The sequence below is a fragment of the Rhamphochromis sp. 'chilingali' genome, assembly GCF_963969265.1.
Source record: "Rhamphochromis sp. 'chilingali' genome assembly, chromosome: 18".
Lineage (NCBI taxonomy): Eukaryota > Metazoa > Chordata > Actinopteri > Cichliformes > Cichlidae > Rhamphochromis > Rhamphochromis sp. 'chilingali'.
In genome coordinates this window covers 14,492,106-14,518,280 of record NC_137945.1, presented here as the reverse complement: position 1 = coordinate 14,518,280, position 26,175 = coordinate 14,492,106, and the positions used below count along the sequence as shown (strand labels likewise).

Sequence of the window (26,175 nt, the reverse complement as noted above, 5' to 3'; positions counted from 1 at the left end):
CGGAGAAGAAAAAAAAATAGCAAAAAAAATAATAAAAAATGAATCAGACATAATTGAGTTGAACATGATGAAGACACAATGTGGAATGAGATGAGAGAAATTGTGGTCCTAAAAAAGATATAAGTGGGAGGCAGATGGGCGAAGAAAGGCAGTGACACCAAAAGAGAGACAGCGCAGAGAGAGACTAACGCAGGAAAATGATCTTGTCTATACAGTGTGTTGTTGCCATTGGCAACTGTCCTGCTATGCACAGACCACATCCAGTTAACTCCCAGCATGCCTTATGATCAGGGCAGCTCAGGGGTCTGAGGCTGTCGGTCTCATTTTCATAGAGAAACTCATTTACCAGGCAAACATGGAGGGCTATGACACATCAATAGGTGCTTGATTAGATCCTTACCTTTGATACATATGAATATTTATCACTGTTGAGTAAATACACATTTGCTCTCCTTTCATCTGGATCATCCAGAGAGTCCTCCTGCTCTCCTCTTAATTTCTTCCAATGAATATGTCACAGGAGCTTCAGTGCTCCCTACAAAGTGACAGCACTCAAGATAATCTGGTTATTGTTGCTCAGAGACGTGATCAACACTCACTTTAAGTTTCATAAAATGCACTGGGGCTTTTGTCTTGGGTTTTTTTTTTCCATGGTGACAACAGCTCTTAGAGACCTAAAGGAAATGAGTAAGGGGGCAATAATCACTGGAGCGGGCTCAAAAAGATGTGTTTGGAATTCGTTGCTGCAAAAGATTAGTGTTTGGCTGCACGACTGAAGCTGCAGGTGTGATACGGATGCCAAGACAAGTTGAAATCAGAGTTATTCCTGTTTGATGAGCCCCAGCACAGAGAAGGCACACAATCACTTAAGCACACCCACTCTCTCACTCTCTTTTTAAACACACATAGCTGGATAGCAGATATTTTTAGTGAGTTTTACTTACATCACTAACTCCAGCCTCCACTATCTTCAGGCCCGTCTCCTTCTCCAGCTGCTGCTTCTGTTGGACTGCATGGGGAGACAAAAGCAGAGGAGGTGTTGAATATGAGCAGTGGATGACAAAGTAGCAGATTTTTCAGTTCCTGCAGCAGAACAAGTGGACAGTGAAAGTGAGAATGATGCAATGGATGTATCAGGCTGAGTCAGATGTCAAACTGGTCATAGAAAATGTACAGCCCACACATAGAGCCAGACAATCTTCATCGAGAGCGAAGGGAAAACAATCTCTGGGGTAAGACAGCAGTAGCCAGCAGTCTATTGTGGTACTTTGGCAGGAATGAATTATTAGTAGGCCTTTAACAGGTAACAACAGGTTAGGGTTAGGTAAAAGTAGAGCTGGGCGATATGAGATTTTTTCATATCACGATATGTTTTTTTCATTTCAGGCGATAACGATATCTATCACGATATAAGCCAAATAACTATATTTGTAAGATTTAAATGTGCCGTTGCTCACAAGTAAAATGTGAAATAATCAGCAGCTTGTTTTTATTTAAATATTTATTTCCCATAATAAGTTCAACAGGGTAGATGTACTTAAGGAACATGAGACTTTTTCAGATAAATAAAGGCAAATATTGCAAACTACACAAAAGGCAGCCGCTAAAGCGTTTAAGTTTCAAAATAGAACAAACAAAACAGACTAAATTGTCAATTCCACTTAGAAACAAAATATTAATTCTAAAAATAAATCTTAGTTTGTTTTACAGAAGAACAGACAAAACTGACTAACTTTTGTCAATATCAAATAAACTGAGAACTAAAAGGAAATTCTCAATCTCTCCTTGTTGTATAGCTTAGCTTTTCAAACAGTTTTAACAGTTACTTTAGTCTGACAAAAACCGAATGATGAATTAGCGCTTCCAGTCAGAGACTCAGGCTACGTCCACACGTACACGGGTATCTTTGAAAACGGAGATTTTCCGTTTTCGTTTTAAAAAATAATCCCGTCCACACATAAAGGCAGAAATGAAGGAAAACGCTGCTATGAACATGCCAAAGCAGCAGGTGGCGCTAGATTCCTAACCGTGCCAAAATGTTGGCCAATCAGAAGTCTAGAAGCCTCGGTGGGAAAAAGTAAACAAAGCTGGGGCATAGAAGCAGAACCGAGTCGTATGTGTGGAGGGACAGTAACTGTGTGTATATGTAAGCATTTAAACACTGCAGAGAGTAGAATTAACAGTAACAGTATTGTAGAAATTCATTTCACCGAAACAATAACGTGGCGCACAGTGTGACGCATGCACCAGTTTATTGTATTTCCAGACTTGCTTTCGGCACAATTTACAGTGCACGCTACTCTGTTTTTTGTCAGACTTGAAATAGCCGAAATACCTTCACACTACGGAACTTCTATGGCTCTTCCGTTCGACAATCTCTCCGGCATTGGAACCATCATCTGTTTTCTCTTCGGTCACGCTCGGTTGATTTTTCTAGTCGGCACACTCATTTCCTCCATTAGGCGCTGGCTCCATTACCCGCTGGCTGCTTCCCAAACAAACACACGTGCGGCTTGGCACTTGTGCTGTACGTAACAAGTCACGCGACGTGATGCTGCGGCTGTGATTGGTTCGGCTCTGCGCTACTTAATTTGGATTGGCTGACCTTTTTTTTTTTTTTTTTTTTTTTTTCTTGAGGACAAGAGCGGCGAGGTCTATCGCGATAGCTTAATTTCTCTATCGAGTCAAAGTTATATCGCGATACATATCGTTATCGTTCTATCGCCCAGCTCTAGGTAAAAGGTACATTTCCACACCTGAACTTTGGGATACTTTCCACGGTCTTTGGATTTCACATGTAGCACAGAGCACCATAAAGTGCATTGCAAACTATTGCATTGATGAAATACTTGATGTGGTTTAACATTGAATACAGCATGCAGGATGCACAACACCTAGTTTCTAGTGCTAAATGTACTGGAGTATTGGCTGTATTGTTATACAGTAAATTTACATTTATTTATATAGTGTCAAGTCACAACAAGTCGCCGCAAGACACCTTTTACAGCAAGGTAAAAACACCCTGAGGAAAAAAAAAACCAGCAATCAAGTGACCCTCTTACAATTGAGCACTTTGCGACAGTGGGAAGGAAAAACTCCCTTTTAACAGGAAGAAACCTCTGGCAGAACTAGGGTCAAGGAGGGACGGCCATCTGCTTGGGGGTGAAGGGAAAAGAAAAAGTAGACCATAAGAAGAAAGGACAAAACACAGAGTTAGGGCCTGGTCATTGCTCTAAATATAGCTTAAAGGTTTTACAGTTTTACTACTGATTCAATCACTGCTGCCATCTTGGATTGCTAACTTGGAGTTGGTGGGTCTGCTGTGTCTCACGGAGTAGGAAATCCGAGTTGAGGGAGCATGAGACTGGACTTGGACACAGTAATTGTATAAGCTAATACTAATAGTTCCAGCATGCTAACAGTGATGTGCAATGATATTTAAGATTAATACAAAATGTGAACAGACATCCTGTTTATAATGATAGCACTCACCATGCAATGCCTCATTTGATTACTTGGTCTGTAGAGCTGTTATCTGCTGTGAGTCTATGATTTTTGGGAGGATATGGCAGCATAATGTAGCTGAAAGGCTTATGCATATTGCATGCACTGCATAAAATGAAGCTGTGGCATGCATAATGTTCAATATCCTATTTTGGTGTGTATGTTAACCATAGATTGCATATAAAAGGCGGCACTTCTGGTTGTGCAAATCTGCATTGTTTTTAATGGCCACCAGGGGGCGACTCTTTAGATCAGAAAATTTGTTTGCATAGAAATCTGTGAGAAACTTTTTACTTGACATGTGATCTGTATAAATATTTTGGTCTTAATTGCTGGTTTCAGGTTTTCTTGCATGTTTACAAGAAAAATGTTGCGTGTGCATGTTTGAGGGCTACACTGTGTGAGAGCGAATGTGTCGTCAGGGTCAAAATACTCAAGACAGGAAAACACAAACTGACAGGTGATGTCACTGAGGCAGTCTGTTATTTACAGTCAGTGATGCTAACATTTGCTAATTGACGCACCTGTCGCACCATTTTTACACCACTGGGAAAACTCAGTGATGATGATGTAACATGGTAGACTAATGTGCCTGTGTTAATTCAGCTCCATATTATTGTGTGAAGTTGCACTGGGTTGGGAGTGGTTTTGTGTGTGTGTGTCACATTTTTGGTGAGCCAATGGCTGGAATGGGGTTGGACTAATTAGAGGCAGGTGTACTTGATTGCACTGATACACTGGTCTACTTATAGCCCACACTACAAACACTGCTGTGTCGTTTTGTCTCTCTGTGCAGGCCAGGGCCTATTATATGCCACAGCCTAAAGGCAGCAGAGTTGCAGAGGCTGGAGTGACCACTGGCTATATGCTTGCAGGGTGGTGGGTCTCCAAGGACAACTTCTAACCCTGTTAAAGGCAACACGTGGAGTGCAACTGGCCGTGTGGCACAGCGGGCTCTGGCCTTGGGACTGTGTGTTTTTATATGATTCATAAATGGGACACTGGACTGTTTTATCTTTTATCTCTTGATATTTTTTTGTCAATAAATTATCTTTTAGAATTTTATTGACTGTCATCTTTTTGCCCACGACTGAGACGGTTGGTCAGACCTAGAATCTTTCTTTGGGTGTGTTACAATGACGCCAGACGTTTTTATGTATGTTACGTTTTTATTAAGTTTTCAATGCATCCATAGTCACACTAGAGCTGAAGTCAACTCTGTAATTTTTGAGAAACCCCAAATATAAAAGTAAAAATATCAAGGCTATCAGTTTTATAATGGGGAAAAGTGATGAACAGCTAGCAAGGCTAAAACGATTGTACCGCTATCCTCAAACATATCATGCCAGACCTACTGAAGATTATCAGACAGCACATGAAGTGCTTGTGGATTCGCAGCACACAATAACTTGAGCTCCTGCCTTTGTTCTTCCAGTAATTAATACACCACCCGAGTTTGATCCTCAGATCTACTGATCTAATCAAATATGGCATGCTATTTCCAAAGCTTTGTTCGCCAAGGATATTCTCATGCAAATCAAACTAAAGTGAGGCAATCTTAAATATCCATCATCCAAGATCACACGTTCTGCCGACTTTTTCCGCCTCCCTGTGCTTAACACCCCTTCCTCACTTTGATAGAAACATTTATATTGGAAAACAAAATCAAAGGGGACCTTAATAGATTATGCCAAATTATAGAGTGAAAGGGAAAATAGAGCATAATATTAATTGAGTTGGTTAGCATGTGAATGTGATTGGTAATGGGAGGGGGAAAGGAAAAAGAGTGCAGTTAAAGGGAGAAAGAGAGCAGGTCCTTTAAATCCCATTTCCCCAGATGAAGGCTATGCAAATGACCCTGAAGAGCTGAACCCCACCTCACACTCCAAATTTGGCAAGGGCCTGTTTAATTAGTATTTTAATCTATCCCAGTGATTCCACTCAGTCCACAATGTATGCAGAATTCTATCTAATTAAGGATGCTACTTTTAGGATAATCATCCATCTCCCTGGCTCTTCCTCTGTCGCCTTTTCACCGTCTGGTTATTAAGGATCCTGCAAACATTGATCATCCTATCATCTCATCAACATGGCAGCGAAGGGGGCATCTTATATTTTAGTTGTCAGCCGGGGTTTTCTGAAAGATGGCTAAAAAGGAGCATAAAGAAGGCTGAGAGAGAGCCGGAAAGGTCAAATATACATTCAAAGTCTCTGAAGAAGAGTGCCACATAAAAGAAGACAAAAAGGAGGGGAAGAAAATCTCCTGCCATTAGTGAGAGGAGAAAAGTCTTCAGCTGGCATGTCTCCAAGATGGAACTCATTTTCATTTCATGCTGCCACCCCTGTATTTAGTCACAGACATATTGGCTCTCCATAGATAGCGACAGTACCTGCTCAGTCCCGGTGCTGTTTAGAAGGGGGGTAATGAGCAAGGTAATTGGGCCCAGCTGGGTGAGGGCGTAGGTGGCGGAGGGAGGTGAAGCTGCTTAAAGGTCATGCAGCGTTTTGGTCCTAATGAGGACCCCTCTGAGGGTCACAACACATCATGAGTCAAACTACGAAAGATTATCCAGGAATCAACACGTGTCACAGAGTCTGCAGCTCAAGGTTTGACTGACAAGCTGACATTAAGCGTCTTCCAATGAAACCAAAGAAGCCTGAAGGTCAGTATACTTGTGAATCAAAGCTAAAACCTCTCCAATCAACCTGAGGGGAAGGACAGTCCAACAACAGCCACTTTAAATATAAATACAATGTACTTGCCAAGCTAATTAGCTGGCACCTGGATGGATTTGGGCTGCAGAGAGAATCCAGCCAAGAGGTAGCTTGTTCTCTCGCCGACTGCACCGATAACAGCCAACCGGATCTCTTTCTGGTCACCCCTTATATTAACCTCCCACTGGAGCTCACTCTCTTTTTCTTTTTCTCAAAGATACACACACACACACGCTGATTTTGTAGACTTCAAATTAGCCACCAAATAGTCCTGACAGACTGTGGAAAAGAGATGTCAGGTCTCATTTCAGAGAGCCTCCTCCAGCCATTTTAATAGACATTGTCTGAGTCTATTTAGTCAGATCTCTAATACTGAGATCTGATCCCTGCTGTGCATTTGATCTTTTTGGTTTCCAAGTCATATTAGCCAAATCATCTCATGTTCTGCAGTTTTCATATGTGTTTGAATGTGTTCCATTTTCAAGTGGCTTTGAGAGAAATTATGTACAAGGACAATAGTTTCAAGAGAAAATATTAAAAAGACTAGAAATACTGAAAAAAGACTGAAATACTGGCTGCAAACCTTGTTTTCTGCCTTTTTCTTCAAACTCTGGTCACCAAATGGAGTAGCGTAGGATTTTCAGTACTATTCATTAGTATTGCAATATACAACTCAACAAAAAATGAAAAATGAATTGCAAATTAGTGTACCAGTACTTCGTATGCACTCAGTTATCCTAAAAAAAATCCTATCAAAGGGAGCCCAAGTCTTGTCATGCAGTCACTTGATGGTGGGAATTATGAAAGCAAGACACATCAAGATCAAGGCCCTGACTGACAGCAGAGATTAATGAGAAAGAAAATCAATCACCTTTTTGTGAACAAACCACAACCAACCACCAATGCAGAAAACCCACCAGCTAAAGAAAAGAGAAAGACAAGCAAACAAACTTTTGCCTTTTGCTGAAAATGGGGGGGTTAATAGCCTTCACCATGAAGGCATCCTGTGCTGGGAGAAGCTAGCTAATGCTAACAAGACTGAGCAAGGGAAGGAAACCAACTTGCTGCAAAAAAATGCTGTATCTGAGTCAGAGGCGTCAAGGCTGTGTGAAAATCTCAAAGAAGACAAAGAAAGAAAGCAAAACTGTATTACACTATAGTATTATAGTAAGTCCAGATGCTGCAAATGACCCGTGTTACAACTTCTGTTGTATTTAATTTAAGATCTGCATAGTGTGGGTAAGGTGGGTATGTGGTTGGTGCAGCCAGTGCACAGCTTACAGCTGATTGGCTTCATCCTGAGGTCTATCCGGTCTTTAAGTGATGACGTGTTGAATCCTGCTCCCGACCCAAATTACTCTGCGCTTAATAAGGTTCTTGTGTTTTTAACATGTTTTAATGCTTTGTATCTTGTTCTATTTAATCTCAACAAGCCCCTAAAAACAGTCTGTGATCACTGTCGGTCTCTCTCCATTTTCATTGCCGCTATTCGTTTTAAAGCTCATTTTTAAAGCCTTAGGATGTAACTATCCGGTTGTTCAGTCTGACGTCACTAGTCGTGTCTGGACCTAAACTCCGCTGCAGGTCCATATATCAAACGATCACTATGGCATTACTGAGAGTTGAAAAACTGTCTAAAGTCTTTCATCTTTAATAAAATGATCAGCATTCTGCTCTACCAGGTGTAACAATTGAGTTTAACATCCAGGCATCCATGAAAACGGAATTTATGACATTTAACGGAGTTAGAAGTTAGCAGGGAGTTAGCTCGCTAGCTTCTATCTAAATACAATATAGCATGTCCTGACTGCGGGGTTTTGGAAACAAATTAAAACGTACAGCTCTGTTATCACTTCCAGCATAAATGAAGACAGAAAACTAAACAGCAGTGACATTTGTAGGGTTACTGAAGTTGGGCTAGCTGGTATATAATGATGTGCTACGTGACCGCTAGCGACACAGCTATGTTAGCATAATATAAACAAGCTAACTTTTTCTCCACTCAATAAAAGTTAACGTGAGTGTTCTCGGTGGTCAGGAACAAATGTAATCGCCTGGCAGGATGCTGTAAAAGGACCAAACTTCAGCCAGGAGAACAACTGAGATAATCCATCCACAATATGAGGTTAGTCATTCATATACTGCTGCATGGGCTGGGCTGTAGTTACATCCTAAGGTTTTAAAAACTGAGCTTAAATAAATGATTAGTGGTAATAAAAGCCGAGGGAGGTCAACAGTGATCACTGACTGTTTTAGGAGCTTTTTGAGATTAAATAGAAGAAAATACATAACATTAAACATGTTAACAACACAAAAGCCATATTAAACGCAGACTACTTTAGGCCCGGAAGTAGGATTCGTCACATCATCACTTAACAATCGGATAGCCCAGCCTTGCAGCAGTATATTAATGACTAACCTCGTAGATGGATTATCTCAGTTGTTCTCCCGAATGAAGTTTGGTCCGTTTACAGCATCCCGACATGGGATTGCATTTGTCCCGAACCACTGAGTGGAAAAAAGTTAGCATTCATTCTCCAGCTTCACTGTTTATAGTGTAACGATGGTTAAGTGTTATTGTACAGTGACATGTTGGTGATCTCTGCACACTGTTGTTGTTCCTTTAAGATTCATGTTTGGTTGTGGTGTACAGGAAGGGGTGGGTGGGACCTGGTTGTTCTGTGTGTGTGCCAGGCTGAAGAGAGGTGAAGTTCGAGAGCGCTTCCCCCTGAGTTAACAACCCGCTGGCTTATGTGCCAAATAAACGGACAAACTGAGACCCCAACCGTCTGGTTCTTGTGAACGTTACATTGGTGTCAGAAGTGAAGAAAGAAAAAAGAACCCCAGAACGCCCGACACCCTGTTGCTGGCGACGCTTGCCGTTACGAGACGAGGATGTTGCCGGGCAAGATTAAGAAGGAGACGGAGGAGAGGGAGGTTCGTCCGCGCTCGCCCGCCCATGGAGTGAGGGAAACGGCGCTGCGGCTGTCTGCCGAGGCTGGATTTTCTCCAGGTTTGACTAGGCTCGGGAACTGTTCGCACAGCGGCCGCGATTCCGGCGGGAAGGAGTCGACCTCGCTTGGCGCGCCGTCACGTGATGTAAACAAACATGGCGGCGCCCAGCAAGCTGCAGCGAATATAAAAACGCCTAAGTTCAGCGGCAAGACGCCATGGGAAGTGTTTATCGCACAGTTCGAGCTGTTAGCTGTCGCAGCTGGCTGGTCTGAGGAACATAAAGCTCTCCAACTGGCTTTGTGTCTGTGTGAGGATGCAGCTGCATGCCTGCTGCTGCTGACCGAGGAGCAGAGGGGAGATTATAATGCTCTGGTCGGAGCACTTCAGAGGCGCTTCGGGCAGTATAACCAACCAGTGCTGCTGAGGTCGGAGTTCCACAACAGACGCAGATTGCCAGGCGAGCCCCTCCGCATTTTGGCCCATGAAATCGAGTGCCTTTGCCGGAGGGCGTATGACAGCATGCCACCATCAGTGCAAGCGGAGTTAGCTCGGGACCAGTTCCTGCAGGCCCTGAGCCCTAAAGAGCTCCGTATGCAAACTCAGCTTGCTCGGCCAGCCACACTCAGTGCAGCCCTGGAGCTAGCGTTGGAGAGGGAGATGCTTGCAGGATCCTCTGGGGGCGCTGATGACGCACACGTGGTGAGGGCTGTGTCAGCACCTGTGGAACAGATGGAGACGCCAGCGGGCTTGTGCAGTTTGGTGCAGGCGGCTTCGCTGCAGTCGCCTTCCCCTCGGGCTGGCCCACACCGCCGACCACAGAGCTGCTGGGGATGTGGACAACCCGGACACCTCATCAGGCAGTGCCCCAAGCTTGCAGCGGTTCAGGGAAACGCCCACGGGCCCGTGTAGGCGGGAGTACACGGGCCTGGGAGAACGACATCCCCACACCACCGCCACCTCCACCCGGTGCGGCCATCGCTGTGGGCTGGACCCAGGTTGGCGGCTTTTGCCATGTTCCAGTGACGATCGCGGGGGTGTCCTGTACGGCCCTGCTGGACACGGGGTCCAATGCAACGCTGGTCCGACCCGATATTGTCCCAACCGGAGCTGCTGTGCAACCGACTAATGTGCAACTTAAGACTGTGACCGGTGATCTGGCCCCAATGAAAGGGAGGGGAGTGTTCCAGTTCAAGGTGGGGGACCTCGGTGTGTCTTATGCTGCCTGGGTGGCTGACGTGCAGGACGCCTGCATCCTTGGGCTGGATTTTTTACGAGCCATTGGCGGTGTACTGGACTTAGGCAAAGGCTTCCTCGTAACCCCTGATGGGAAGAAGGTGCCGCTTATTCCTCCCCCGGTCTGCACAGCATCTGCCGCGGCGTCCACCTCCACCGCAGAGACCGCTGCAGACCCGCCAGCAGAACAGCGAGCGGAGGAGGAGGAGGAGAGGCTCTTAGCAGTGAGGAGTATCTGGTCAAAGAACTGTGAGGGGCTGACTCCACAGCAGCAAGAGAGTCTATGGCAGGTACTAAAAGAGTTTAGTGACATTTTTGCCCTGAAAGAAAGTGATGTTGGCTTGACACACTTGGTAGAGCACGTCATTGAGACCGGGGATGCCCAGCCTATTAAAGTGCGCCCACGCCGCCTGCCCCTGGCTCATCAGGAGGCTGCGGACAGAGAGTTGTGTGAAATGATGAAGGCGGGCATCATAGAGCCATCTGATAGCCCGTGGGCCTCCGCGGTGGTGATGGTGCCTAAGAAAAAAAGTCCTAGGATGCGTTTCTGTGTGGACTACAGACCACTCAACAAAGTGACGAAGAAGGACTCTTACCCCCTTCCCAGGATTGATGAGTCTCTCGACTTAGTAGCCGGGTCCTCCTGGTTCTCCACCCTGGACCTGCGGAGTGGCTACTGGCAGGTGCCACTGTCCCCGGAATCCAGACCGAAGACAGCCTTCTGCACTAACAGGGGACTATGGCAGTTCAAAGTCCTGAGCTTTGGTCTTTGCAATGCTCCTGCGACCTTCGAGAGGCTTATGGACAGTGTGCTGGCTGGCGTCCCACGGCAACGGTGTCTGGTTTACCTGGATGACCTTCTAGTGCACGGGAGCTCCTTTGATGCTGCCCTGGATGCCCTGAGACAAGTGTTGGAGAGGGTGGCAGCTGCAGGCCTGAAGCTGCACCCCGACAAGTGCCACTTCATGAGGAGGGAGGTGGAGTTTCTGGGCCACAAGCTGGGTCGTGAGGGCATCAGCACGTTGGAGGAAAAAATTCACACCATTACCGAGTGGCCCACACCAGCAGACCAGAAACAGCTCAAAAGCTTCCTAGGACTGGCGTCTTATTACAGGAGGTTTGTGAAGGGCTTTTCCTCCATAGCCGCACCACTCTTCCACCTGCTGCAGAAGGACCGTGACTTCATCTGGACCCGGGACTGTCAGCAGGCGTTCGACACCCTCCGCAGATCGCTGACAGAGTCTCCAGTCCTTGCCCCCCCTGACCCCGCCCTGCCTTTTGTCCTGGACACTGACGCAAGTAATGTGGGGCTGGGAGCGGTGTTGTCGCAGGTTGGGCCGGAAGGGGAGAAGGTGGTGGCGTACTTCAGCCGGGTCCTGAACAGGAGTGAGCGGCGCTACTGTGTCACACGACGAGAGCTGTTGGCTGTGGTGGCGGGGGTGAGACACTTTAAGTACTACCTGTGCGGCACAGCATTTGTTATCAGAACTGATCATGCTGCCCTTCAGTGGCTGATGTCTTTCAGGGAGCCAGAGGGACAGGTGGCTCGCTGGCTGGAGGAGCTCCAAGCCTTCAATTTCACTGTGGAGCACAGAGCAGGGACGCACCATTCTAACGCAGACGCCCTCTCTCGTCGCCCATGTGCTGCAGCTGGCTGCCGTTACTGTGAGAAGCGAGAGGAAATAGAGCGGGAACTCACGACAATAGACGGAGCAGCACAGCTCGCCTGCAGGGCTCTTCTGATGGTGGATGCAGCGGAGTGGAGGGCACGGCAGGAACAAGACACGGACCTGCTGCCGGTCCTGCAGTGGCTGGAGAAGGGGGAGCAACCCCTTTGGGATGAGGTCACTGGGTTTTCCATCTGTACCAGGGGGCTATGGGCCAAGTTTGCAGCTCTCAGGCTGAAGGAGGGGGTGTTGGAGCGTGCCTGGAAGGATCCTGCCACGGGGGAGGAGAGGTGGCAGGTTGTGGTGCCAAGGTCGCTGAGGTCAGCTGTGCTGGAAGCCTGCCATGGGAGCACTGGCTCCGGCCACTTTGGGGTCTCCAAGACTCTCCGCCGCCTCCGCCAGGGCTATTACTGGGGTCAACAGCGGAGGGACGTGGAGGACTTTTGCCGCAGCTGTGATGCATGTTCCTCACACAAAGGGCCACAGGACCAGTCCCGGGCTCAGCTTCAGCAGCAACCAGCAGGAGCCCCAATGGAGCGAGTAGCTGTGGACGTCATGGGCCCATTTCCTCGCACAGACAGAGGAAACCGCTATGTTCTTGTGGCCATGGACTATTTTACCAAGTGGCCGGAAGCATACGCCATCCCAGATCAGGAGGCTGAGACGGTCGCTGATGTATTAGTGGAGGGGATGTTCAGCCGCTTTGGAACAGCAGAGACCCTCCACAGTGACCAGGGGCGTAACTTTGAGTCCAAGGTATTTGCTGCCATGTGTGAACGCCTTGGGACTAAGAAAACCCGCACCACCCCACTTCACCCCCAAAGCGATGGGCTGGTGGAAAGGTTTAACAGGACGCTGGCCCAGCAGCTAGCCATCCTTACCTCAGAACACCAACGGGACTGGGATTACCATCTTCCCCTTACCCTCATGGCCTACAGGTCGGCAGTACAGGACTCCACCCAATGTACGCCTGCCCTGCTCATGTTAGGGAGAGAGCTGAGAACTCCTGCAGAGTTGGCTTTTGGGAAGCCCCCGGACGCGCCAGAGGCACCACCGGGCCGGGACTACGCAAGGAAGCTGCAGGACCGGCTGGATTCTGCACATTCCTACGCCCGAGAGCAGCTGGCGAAGGCAGGCCTGCGCCAAAAGAGGAATTACGACATCACCACTAAGGGGAGGCACTTCCATGCTGGGGAGCTGGTGTGGGTCTACAGCCCAAAGAGGAAGAAGGGACGGTGTCCTAAACTGGATAGCAGCTGGGTGGGGCCTTGCAGCGTCCTAGAGCGAGTAGGGGAGGTTGTTTACAGGGTGCAGTTGCCTCCTAGGGGGAGGATAGTAGCGCTGCACAGAGACCGGATGGCCCCCTACAGAGGGCAGTCCCTCCCCTCCTTTCCAGAGGGACGTGTACAGAGCGTCCGTGACCCTGCTCAGAGGGACCCCCGACCGGGGCTGCGTTTCCCTCCCTCGGACTCTCCACCCCAAAGCCCCGAAGCTCCGCGTCCACCTCAGGGGCTCAGGAGGTCAAGGAGGGAACGTAGGCTACCACCCCGCCTCAGAGACTGTGTCGTTCCCTCGGGGACGAGGAACTTATTGCTGGGGGGGCAGTGTAACGATGGTTAAGTGTTATTGTACAGTGACATGTTGGTGATCTCTGCACACTGTTGTTGTTCCTTTAAGATTCATGTTTGGTTGTGGTGTACAGGAAGGGGTGGGTGGGACCTGGTTGTTCTGTGTGTGTGCCAGGCTGAAGAGAGGTGAAGTTCGAGAGCGCTTCCCCCTGAGTTAACAACCCGCTGGCTTATGTGCCAAATAAACGGACAAACTGAGACCCCAACCGTCTGGTTCTTGTGAACGTTACAATATTATGCCAATAAAGCTGTGTAGCTAGCGATCATGTAGCACATCATTGTATACCAGCTAGTCCAACTTCAGTAACCCTACAGAAGTCACTGCTGTTTACTTTCCTGTCTTCATTTATGTTGGAAGTGATAGCAGAGCTGTACGTTTTAATTTTTTCCAGAAAACTCTCAGTCAGAACATGGTATGTCATGTTTAGGTGAACCTAGCGAGCTAACTTCCTGCTAACTCTGTTAAATTTAATAAATTCTGTTTTAATGGATGCCTGGATGTTAAACTTAACTGTTACACCTGATAGAGGAGCTGATCATTTTATTACAGATGAAAGAATTTAGACAGTTTTTAACTCTCAGTAATGCTGCAGTGATCGTTTGACTTTGGGACCTGCAGCGGAGTTTGGGCCCAGACACGGCTAATGACGTCAGACTTAACGACCGAATAAGAAGCTAAACCAAAATGACTGCCACCTGCAGCAAAAGAGCATTCACTTCCCCATCTCTCAACCAGCCACACTGATGCTGATTTGTAACCTGCCACTGAAGGATTAAGTAGACCTGAATTGCCCTTCCTTTATTTTTGGAACAGTTTTCTCTTGTTTATGTTCACTTTTGTATTTTGGTTTGTTTCTATTAGTTAAGTTAGCTTAATTCATGTAGTGCTAATTTATATTTGTGCATCTCTAAGACTGCTGATGAATAAATACAGCTTTTATTGTATGTTAATAAGTTGCTTTTGTGGCTGCTTGGGGCTTGGGTAAATGGATGCTTTTCATGTTTTTGTCACGGCCCCCCTTGACAGGATGTAAGAGGCTGTCAAAAGTGCCTTCATCTGACAATACAACCCACAGAAGGACTGACGACATGTCAGATGACACTGTCTTGAAATTTTGTCTTGCCCTTTGATGTCCCTTTTTGCATAAAATGCCTGAAAATCACCGATCTGTGTAGCAGCCTTAGCTACTACTCTACAACTGTAATGTGGGTACGGGAAAGCAAAGGAAATTTTTAATTTTTGCGAGGGAGTAAAAGAAGGAGGATAAAGGAAGCTTTCCCTGTAAGGTAATAATTTTTCAGTGCCCCACTGCTGAGTGGAAAACTCCACGCGCCATATGGAACATGAAATCCGATCACAGCTGCAGTTAATAACAACTGCAGGTTAGTTTGGCCGTTCTGTAAACTGAGACACCAGTTTTTCTGACATATTTGCTGTTCAAGAAGTGCTTTAAAAAAATACATGAAGTGTATTTGAAATTGTTTTAGTCTCCACATGAGAAGGAACATTTTCTATTTTCAGCATTGTCCTTGTCCCTGTAAGTATAATAAATAAGAGAGAAGGCCGCAGTTAAAATACACAAAGGTCAAAACTGAAGATGTTTCACTAGAAAACTTGACACAACACAATGGATTTCATATAACGTGTCAAATTTGCTGGATTGTGTGGAAAATCCATTAAAAATTAGAGTTGGTTGTAAAAGTACTCTAGGACACGTGCTTTGATTTAAACCCTCGTGTTAAAAATCGCACAGTTCAGCTAAGTAAATAGAAAGAGTGAAGAAATGCTCAAATTAAAGTTGCCAAGGACTTGTTAAAGAAAAGGAAAAGGCCAACTCAATCAAAAGAATTGGTTCATTTTCTCGAAAAGCACGCCGAAAGAAAGATATATATTAAGAAAAAAAAGAGGCAAGCAAACATTTACGCTTGATTTTATGTGACCTTTAAATCTTTAAATTGCTCCGTAGCACATGTGCTCGACAAAAATTATCCAGTGGCGAGATTTAATTTGATTAAAACGTTGCTTTTCTACACCATATGCTGAAAACTGGAGCAATTGTGCTTCCTCATCATAGATTCTAATAGCGATTCAGAAATGATTATCATGAAGTCATCAGAGCTTAAAGTCATGAATATACATATATATATTCATTTTCCTGATTTACGACAGGGTTGTTATTGTTAGAAGCAATATAAATTCAGCATCAGGAGACAAATCACCCACTGGAGGCTGTAAGTATTTTGTATTTCAACACAGCACAGCAGCCGGCACTGTCACATGATCGTTATGTTGCCTCTTTGGCCAAATGGGGGTATACAGTTGACAAAATGCATATTTCACTAGCCCCTGATTGATCTGTTAATATTGAATAACATCCACAGCCGTTCCATCTATCTATCCGCCCCTCCTCCCTCCTCTGTTCCTCAGGTCGTCCATATTCACCACTTCCATCACTCCATCCGTCACTCCAACCAAACAAAATGAAAGTGTTTATTGCAGGGGAGGGCTGACGCTCACGCCTCTCCACAGCCGTTAGCCTTATCAGCAGGCAATCGCTCCGATATTAAAGCTGCCATTCCGCCCATCACTTTCCCCCCGCACATATGATGACTGTCTCTACCTATCAGAGGTAGAGACTGAAGAAAGGAGGAGAGGGGTGGGAGGGAGAGGGAGGGGAGATGCACCTGATCCCCCTGACAGATAAGATGCATGGCAACCCATTTTTCAGTCAAAAACCTGGGCGGAGAAACAAAAACAATAATATTCCTTCATAGCTCGGTGTACGACGAGCCGTGGCGCTGATTTCCGTGCGGCAGCATATTCATTACACGTATCATATGTAACATGCATGTGACCCCTTTACATCGGTACGCAGATGCTTATCAAAATGTAAATCAGCTCACGGATATTGCTGTTGCGTTTAGAAAGCTTATTTGTTCATCCTGTCTCTCGCGCTCTCTATTTTTCTTCTTTTTTTTAACCTTCTGTGAAATTTATCAAAGGGAATATTGCGCAGGAGACACAAACATCCTGTAAATAACTGAATAAATACGAGTATTTGAGCGCAGGCACAATTTCTCTTTAGAGAAACCCACAGAGAAACTCTGCTCTGCCTTTCCTCGTTCGTGAGTGCCGATTGTTATTCTTCTCCTCGGCTTATAAAAAATCAAGACGCCAAATCAAAGCACCTGCACCTCTGAGGAAAGCTACAAATGAAAGAGAGGAACAAGGCAGGAGAAGAAAAGAGTGCGTCGATAAAAACAAGACACTTTAATGCCACCGCTGAGTGACATTACGAGCTAACAGATTAACTCACGAGCGTTACATCAAAACTAAAACACAGAAAATCAAAGCAAGTGTGCTGAAGATCGCACGGTCAAAAAACTGTAACGTAACACAGTAATCCCAGAGTAATTAAGTAAACGAAGTAGTTGACTTTTGCATTACTAAAAGCTGAATTAACATTACCAACTTCTAACTTTGCTCCACTTAAAAGTACGTCCAGAGTACATTTATTTTGTTGTGTACATCCACTCTAGTCCGCACTTGTTTATTAACACTGTTGTAATTTTAACGTATTTTAATATAATTAAGTATAATTACTGACCTGCATCTGCCTAAAAACTTGGGTCAGAAGCCTTCACTAACAAAAGAGCCATTTCTGACCTAAAGAATCTGAATGAAACCATCACTTCACATAGAAACAGAGTCTATTAAACATAAGTTAGCTGATCAACATTACTAATAGATGCAAAGAATAAAGATTTTAGTACATTGTTTGGAGCTTTAACTTTGCAATTTCATTACAATAATATGATTTTTTTGTGGAATTTAGAAAATCGTGGAACATAAATGTCTAAAACATTTTACTTTCCATTGCCTCAAAGCAACAAGCTCAAAGCTCGAACCCACTGGCCCACTTGGGCCCAAGTGTGACGTTAGATTGAATGAGTGGAAGAAAATGAATGAATGGATAGCATACAGTGGTCCCTCGTTTACTGAGGGAGTTACGTTCCAAAAATAACCTGCGATAGGTGAAATCCGCGAAGTAGCCAGCTGTATTTTTTTTTTTAAATTATTTTAGATGTTTTAAGGCTGTAAAACTCCTCACTCTTCTTTAAACTCTCAAAGTTCAAACCTTCGTAGAAAAATAAGTCCAGTATTGTATAATGAAACCCGCGGTTGCCTTAGACCACAGGTGTCGAACTCCAGGCCTCGAGGGCCGGTGTCCTGCAGGTTTTAGATGTGTCCTTGAGCCAACACAGCTGATTTAAATGGCTAAATTACCTCCTCAAAATGTCTTGAAGTTCTCCAGAGGCCTGGTAATGAACTGATCACTTGATTCAGGTGTGTTGACCCAGGGTGATATCTAAAACCTGCAGGACACTGGCCCTCGAGGCCTGGAGTTCGACACCCCTGCCTTAGACGGTGCAAAACATTTCATTGACACTGTTGTGTTTGTTGGGGAGAAAACTTACAAACATACAGTGCAGCACTTCAGCGTGACGCTGCTACCGATCCAAGATTTATGTCAATTTGACAAGCGGAACGCATTCTGTACTGTACAGGAGACACGGCACGAGATTGATTGATTGACAGTGGTCTACAGGCAATCAGGATGCAGAACACAATGTGCTGAAAAAAAAAGAAAGAAAAAAAATGGAAAATTGCACCAAAGAAAATCAGCGAAACAGCGAGGCCGCGAAAGGTGAACTGCGTTATAGCGAGGGACCACTGTACCTTCAAAATTTGTACTGCCAGGAGAAAATATCTAAGAGCAAGTATAGTCTTACTTTGAAGCAGAGTAGCCATGAAGCTACGAAGGACACTTTGAGTCCTGCCTTTGTCTGGCTGAATCAAATTAAAAGGACCCCAATAGAAACATAACCAAAACATATAGCAACTGAGTAATGCCAGAGTTGAACTGATGTCCTTGATTTGCTGTCTGGTTGTGCTCTCTTTCATCCCCAGATGGATACTTTTTAGCAAATGGAGCATGAATCTAAATGTAGATTTACAGTGAATATGAACCGATATATACCATACACATTGTTATAGTTGGAAATAAAAAAATGAACATGTAAATATTAAAAAACTAACTATTTTTCATCTTCAGATTTATATTTATTCTTTTTTTTATTTGGTTAAAGCCACGAGCAGCTAACTTTTATCTTTGCCGTAAAATGTTGTAATTCCTTCTTTTGTATAATCAAAAAAATAAACAATCAACTAAGTCTTGTAAAACTGTTTACAATGTGTTAAGAAGCAGCTTGTAATCAGAATATTACAATTGACTTTTAAGTTCATCAACTTTTAGGACTGTTTATCAATTCAGCCAACTTTTGGACGTTTACAGTGTACCTTTTTTCCCCCAGTTTTAATCAAAGACTTGATTAATTGTTCAGTTTATTAAAAACATTGAAATCAGACTTTCCAAGAACCAAGATGTCTTCAAACTGCTTGTTTAGTCAGACAATCAGAAAAACATGAAATGATTAATCCCATTATTCTGGCGATCAGCAGGAAAGCAAAAATCTTTGTCGGATGCTTTTCAAATGTGAATATCTGTTGATTTTTTAATTTCATCATTTTATGAACCAAACACATAAGAGAGATTCGGAATCATCGAAAACATGTGAAAGGAGAATTTTTATTTAATGTAAGACATTTATTTATTTATTAAAAGTATTATTAAATTTTCAAACAGACTCACTCTATCCACTCACTCTAACACTATGATCCAAATAATGATCATATAGACTACTAACACTAAATAATATAGCAGATAATCCCTCAGACGTAAATATGGAGTTACACAGAGCTGAAAAGAAAAATCTTCCTTCCAAGCAAACCCAACATGGCGATACCTATGACATCATTAAACTCTAATGTCCAATAAGGAGTGCCAATCATATACCACCATGCCTGTCACATGGTAGGACCATACTGTTACTAGCAGGGGTCCTGGCTCGCTCGCTGTTTATTCACCCCGATCGATCGCTTCCTGCGGATAAGCCAACAGTGCTCCTAAACAAACCAACTGCTGTTATTCAGCCTAAACCAACACACCGGGAACCTTTGATATCTAGCTGAATTCAGCTCATGAACTCTGCCGCAAAATATTGCAAATCACGGAAAACCAAAGCCAAAGTCAAACCCTGTTTTCCGGTTAACACATTGCAGGTGATGTTAATAAAGGAAATGTAGTTTGCTGCCTGTTTTCAGTCGTGCAATCAGCAGGCACTTTGTGTCTGCTACGGACCCTGCTGCGGCCTTTGCTATCAAATACTCTACAGGCCCTTTCCTTTTTACAAACTGAGCACATGACACCTTTATAATTGCATCCACTCTTATTAGAGACCCTTTTCAAAGATGGTTGAATAATACACCGAGATGAGTGCAGATGTATGAGCGCCCACAGACACGCTTAAACACAAATACACACTATCTGTTTCTTTGCCGGCTGGTTGATTAATAGATTGTGGCTGCTCTGACACTCTGTGTAGAATAGGCATTTTGCCTTTGATAGGTGCTGACATCAATTCTTCACGGACTGCAGGAGACCAGCGAACAGAAGCAGTACTGGCAAATGACTTGGATGGCAGACACCTCCAGATGTGGGAGAAACCCCACGGATGTCACTCCGCATTCTCCTTGGGTACACGTTTAGATCGTTTACGCCGCCTTTCAGAAATGACAATCTGCAGATGTGTGACATATGCGATGCAAATCACATCTGACAATCACTCAAAAACAGCCGATAGGTTTGTGGATCACAGTGAGCGATGTGGTAAACAATGCGCATCTGAAGCAATCATGGTCATCAGAAGTCCAGCCTGCTTCAGAGCCACGCTGCTGAATCTTTGGGTGACCTTTTCCAAAAGCACAAGCTGGCAACCCTTCTGCATAAAAACCATTTACTGCGATCTTTAGGGAAACCTCAACAACTGAATAGTGTTTACACATCTAGCGCCAGACTGCTCCCGATATAGAGCACTGCATATACTCATGCAATATGTGACATACAGCTAAAAGCTGGAGGATTACTAGGAGCTCTTTTCTGGGGTTAAAAATATCCAAATGATTAAATGATGCTTGATGTATTTCCTCGGATGTTTATGTGATACAAGATGAAAACATCTGGAAGGCTGCCACTGTCTGAAGGGAGCCTACTGGGGAAATGCTTATTGGAGGAAAGAATGGTGAAGCTGACACACACGCACGCACAGACTGACGAACTCGCTCCTTCCCCAGCTTCCCCACTGAGGGAACTCTGAGAGGCAGCCCTACCTGTCACTGTGGCAGCAATTATCCTGCAGGCTCTCTCCACGGACTGTCTCCTGCAGGTCTCCACATTACTAACCACATCACTGAGCACACACACTTATTGAGTATGCACACTGACGCACAGGAGGGCACACTGCACACCCACGAGTACACATACTGTACATATTCACACACACGCACATATGGCTGTATGTGCAGTTGTGCTTTTCATCCACAATTCGCTCTGCACAGGCTAATGGCTCGAACGAATTGTAATGATGTGTTGGTGCAGACATCCTGCTCAAGCCAGGAGAAACACACAACATTGTGTGGATGTGAGTGCTCATGCAAGCATGTGCACATATCTCTTATGGGTTCTGCTAAAGATAAATATGTTATCAAAGGTGAGACGGGTAAGAAGTCTGCAAATACACACATACATGAGAAAAACTAACAAAATAAGTAAATACGCTCAAGCCATCATAAGGTTTAAAAATGAGAGGTGGAATTAATATCAGACCAGGATATAAGCTCTAGTGAGTCAAGAAATAATTCGTGGATATTGGAAGGGGGGTAAACAGACATGCTCAAGAGAGCAGGGTGTCCATTTTGGCTGCAGGGAGGTCTTCTGGAGGAAGCTTGTTTCACGCCGGTTCACTGGAGCTCAAATGCAGAGCTCAGTCTGAGTTTGAGAAACAGGTTGACTGTACAGAGCTGTGAAGGGTGATTTCAGCGAAAGGGAAGGGGAAAAAAAGGAACCTAATGTGACCTCATTACTGTAGATTTGTTCCGACTGTCATTAGGAATCACAAACGCCATCACTCAAGTCAGCAATATGAAGGAGAGGATGGTGGAGGGGGTGGAGTGAGCAGGGGTGGGCGGATGGGTTGATAGTAATCAAGTGGATTCAATCTTAAAACAAGATCTATCATCAAACGATCTATAGATGACAGTGAACATCAACACATGTGGTACGATCGCCCAGGCGAACGCATGTGGCCCAAGGAAGCAGATGCGTGAGCAATAAAGGACAATTAACACCACGACCATGACACATTAAACCGCATTATTACGCTTGAGCCACTAGAAGATGATGCCCAGCTGCTCAGGCGCAAGAAACCTGGGTTATTTACAAATGAAGGAAATATTACAGTGATGTGCACTCTATTTAATGTTAAACTGTCCTCATAAAAAGGACAGTAGCTCAATTATCCACTGGCAACAAGAAACAACGTTATTATAGAGGAGCAAAGTCCACTAGGTGAGGGGGCAAGGTGTGTTATAGATTCGTTTGTGCTAATCTATAGATACACAACTGTTTCCTGCACATAACCAAGTGGCTATTGTAACTTGATTAACTGTAACTGAAACCATGAGCTCCAAGCAGCTTCCTTTTTATGCTTTAAGATAAATAAACACGTACTCACTGTTGTTACTCGCGGTGGTTCTAGCTCCTTTGGAGTGACACTGAAGCATACAGGGTTAATGGATAAAGAGCTATATTTTGAGCTAAACCCAGCTCTTTTCCTAAAGCTAACCGATCAGCTCGTGTCAAAGAAAAGGCAAAAAGCATGCGAAGAGGAAACTAATCAGTGAGTGAAAAACACAAATATCCCAACCACAAAACACCAGAATCTCCAGGCTGAGAAAAAAGATTTATCACCACCCGGCCTGCCCTCCTTATATGGACTTCAGTGCTCTTTAAATCAGGGCCATTAACTCTCAGAGTCCAATGTTGCCCCGGCAACTCCATGAGAACATAGAAAAACAAAAGAGAAGCTACAGGACCACTTAAAATGAGCAACTTTGGATTTCTAAGCTGTGTCCAAAATTACTCTCTTTAATTAATTTACTTCTTTTTAAGGCTAAAGTCACACTAGGAAATTTGCTGGATGATCAAAATGATTACAACAGTGTTCAATCAACTCGTGATCTCTGATCCCTTTGAAATTCATGCTTCTAAGACGAGAACTAGGTGCCATCTTCAAACCAACTTTGATCCATTAAGACAGTTAAATAAACTCTGCTATCAGTTTTTGATTGGATAGAGTGAGGTTTGCAATAACATGCAATCTGTTTGTGATAATAATGCAGTTAATTGTGATAAATGTCAAATATGTTGCTATTTACACCTGAAGTGTAACGCTGTACCAGAGATAGAGCAGACAGCCACCGGTGGACTGTGAAGAATCCACACATCAGGCTCAACCGTCTCTCAGCCACACACTTATAAACTATAAATTTATAAACAACAGAGATAGCTAGACTAGTTGTAATCATCACAGCTATGACTGATTGCAACATATTGGCAGTCTGTCTGCATTTATAGATTAAATTAGATCGCAGTTAATTGCAGACCTCCGTCAGCCTGTCTGAGAGTGACTGCCTGCAGTCTAAGTCAGACCAATAGAGGTTGTGTCCCATCAGGCAAACTGTGAAATCGCCTTGTAACGAAAAGTGGTCGCTCATAGATTGAGCGTGCAGCACTCTCATCATCTGGGCCACCAGTTGACAACTACTTGCAACTAACCAGATAGCAATAAAATGAAATTAAATAAAATCATTTAAAAATTCAGTGCAATCACTCATTAACTACCAGCTTTTCCTGGTTGCATGGAGGTTGCTATCTTATTTTTATTCTAGTGTAATCGAGGTCTACCACACCCCTATTTTGAGGTGAGCATTAAAGTGAGATTTCAGACTGTTTCATGCTGTTATCATCGCTTAGTTACTTCCTATCTGTGCAGATTTTTAACAACCAGCGCTTTCTTGTTTTCTGGTAAGGCTACAGAGAGAAAAATAAAGGCACATGCTGAACTGTTGTGCTTTTTCACTCCACTCCACTCTTAAAATGCCACTAAGAAGTTAGCACGGCTTTGCACTATAGGGTCACCTTAAAATGACACATTGGTCTCTAATGACTGGTTAGGGAAAACTGAACACCCTCCCACGTGGAGGTTGGTCAGAGTACAGAGCAGAGCTACTGTTAGGCTGAAGATGGAACGAGTGTAATGACTTCACAATTATGTCTGATATCAGGCTACGGGCTGAAAATTTTAGACTCAGTTCAGACACAAACACACTAGACACTTTATTAGGTACGCCACGCTCAGACATGGTCCATATTGACACGACAGGATCGGCAACAGCTGCTATAGATTTGTCAGCAACACATTCATGACGTGTGTCTCTCGTTCCACCACGTCCCAAAGATGCTGTTTGAGTACACTGAACGTGTTGTCATGTTCAAGAAACCAGTTTGAGATGATCTGAGGTTAGTGACATTATCCTGTTAGTGAAGCTACACTGTGGTCATCAAAGGATGGACATGGTCAGAAGCAATAATCAGGTAGGCTGTGGCATTTATGATCCTTAATTAGTACTAATTAATATTTGGCACTACTACTGAAGTGTGTCAATATCCTAAATTCATTACACCCCCAGCACCACCTTAACTGTTGATACATTGCAGGATGGATCCATGTTTTCATGTTGTTTATGTCAAATTTGTAGCTTCAGTTTCCTGTTCTTAGCTGACAGGAGGGGCACAAGGTATGGGCTTCTGCTGCTGGAGCTCATCTGCTTCAACGTTCAACATGTTTTTTTTGTGATGCTCTTCTGCATATCTTGGTTGTTAACAGTGGCTATTTGAGTTACTGCGGCCTTCCAATCAGCTTGTAACAGTCTGGCTATTTTCCTCAGACCTCTGGCATCAACAAGGCATTTTTACCCAGAGAACGGCTGCTCACTGGATAGTTTCTCTTTTTCAGACCATTTTCTAGAAACCATCCTACATTCAAAGTCACTTAAATCACCTTTCGTCTTCATGATGCTCGGGTTGAACTTCAGAAGATGAAGCGGGCACGAAGAGCTCATTACACGTGTATTATCATGCTTGTCACTCCTGTGTATACGTATATGCTGAAATCCCATCACTGATGTGTTGATTGATAGCTGATTATGGTTGCAGCTAATGAGTATCTCTATCATTAATTACTCTGATGGTTACATTGTTAGATAATCACTTAATCATTTAATTTATAAGATGCCAAAAATAAGAGGTAAATGTCCATCTCAGTTCTCAGGGTGAACTTTTAAAAAAAGATGAGCTCTATCGTTTCTTAAATTAAAAACAAAATAAAAACTCAAAACGAGTCCAAACAAAGCAAAGAGAAGCAGGGAAATCTCACAATTTATGTGAAAGTAAGAAAAAGACAAAACCAAAAAAACAGCGGCGAAGGAACAAAAGAGCAATAGTTTAAAATGATTTTTTCTGCCTGAAGGTTTTCTTGTAAGGCCCGCACTCTCACTGAATACATGTGCCAGTATGAGACTGTTAAAAGTTGCCACCATCTTCCAAAAAGGATGCTAAATCAGGATGAAATATATGCTGAGCTGCTAATGTTGGTCTTACAGTAAGTCCAGATTCATCAAATGAACAATATAAGAATACAGAGCTTCTGTTTACTCTAGCTCCCCCCATTTCCATCTAATGCACTGTCTGAGCACCTAGATTAGATTTGCGAGGCTTCTTTTATTATTTGAGAGAGTCGAGATGCTTTCAGCTCGGGGAGGTTAATGTCAAAGCGAAAACATTTGCTGCCAGCGGCCTTTAAGCAAATCCCTCCAACCACCGGTACAGATGTTAGCGGACATCTCTCCTCAGAGAGTGGATAAAGCGGCCGAGCGCCGCGTACGTCCGTCCGCCCGCCTCTCTTCGTCCACGTGATGCACCCTGGCTGCTCGTCAGATCGCCCCGTTAATCTCGCCGCGCTGCCTTCCCGCGTACAGCTGGGAGTGGGGGGTGCAAAATGAAAGTGTAACACAACGGCCTCATGCCAGGTGTCAAAATGAGAAATATGACATTTCCCTTTTGAGATTTTATTAGTTGTGATATCATTTTGCATTCAGCCTGCCTGACGTGTCACCGAGCCCTCGCTCTCTCTTTTTTAAAAATTTTTTTTATTATTATTTTGCTTCGGGATAGAATGTGATAATCATTATTATATGTCTAAAGCAGAGCAGCTGTGGCTGCAAAGAGGAAAAGAAAAACGCAAAATGCATTCAGGATGGGGCACAATTGGAAAATCAAAATACACAGTTTGACTAGTGTGTTTGCTCTCGCATAATTCTCCCCACTCTGAATCAATCATCTTACTGCAGAGTTTCTCAAACAATTGCTTTTAAAAGTGAGGCAGCACAGCAT

The 26,175-nt window shown here is 44.2% G+C and overlaps 1 protein-coding gene across 3 annotated transcripts in view; it reads right to left on the bottom strand.

Moving 5' to 3' along the window:
- Positions 1 to 26,175, bottom strand: part of ptprn2 (protein tyrosine phosphatase receptor type N2) — a 163,424-nt gene that overhangs the window by 55,221 nt on the left and 82,028 nt on the right. For all 3 annotated transcript variants that reach the window (XM_080864736.1, XM_080864737.1, XM_080864738.1), the window contains one exon: positions 945 to 1,009. In XM_080864736.1, coding sequence (XP_080720862.1) covers positions 945 to 1,009 — 65 coding nt within the window. The remainder of the gene's footprint in view (positions 1 to 944; positions 1,010 to 26,175) is intronic.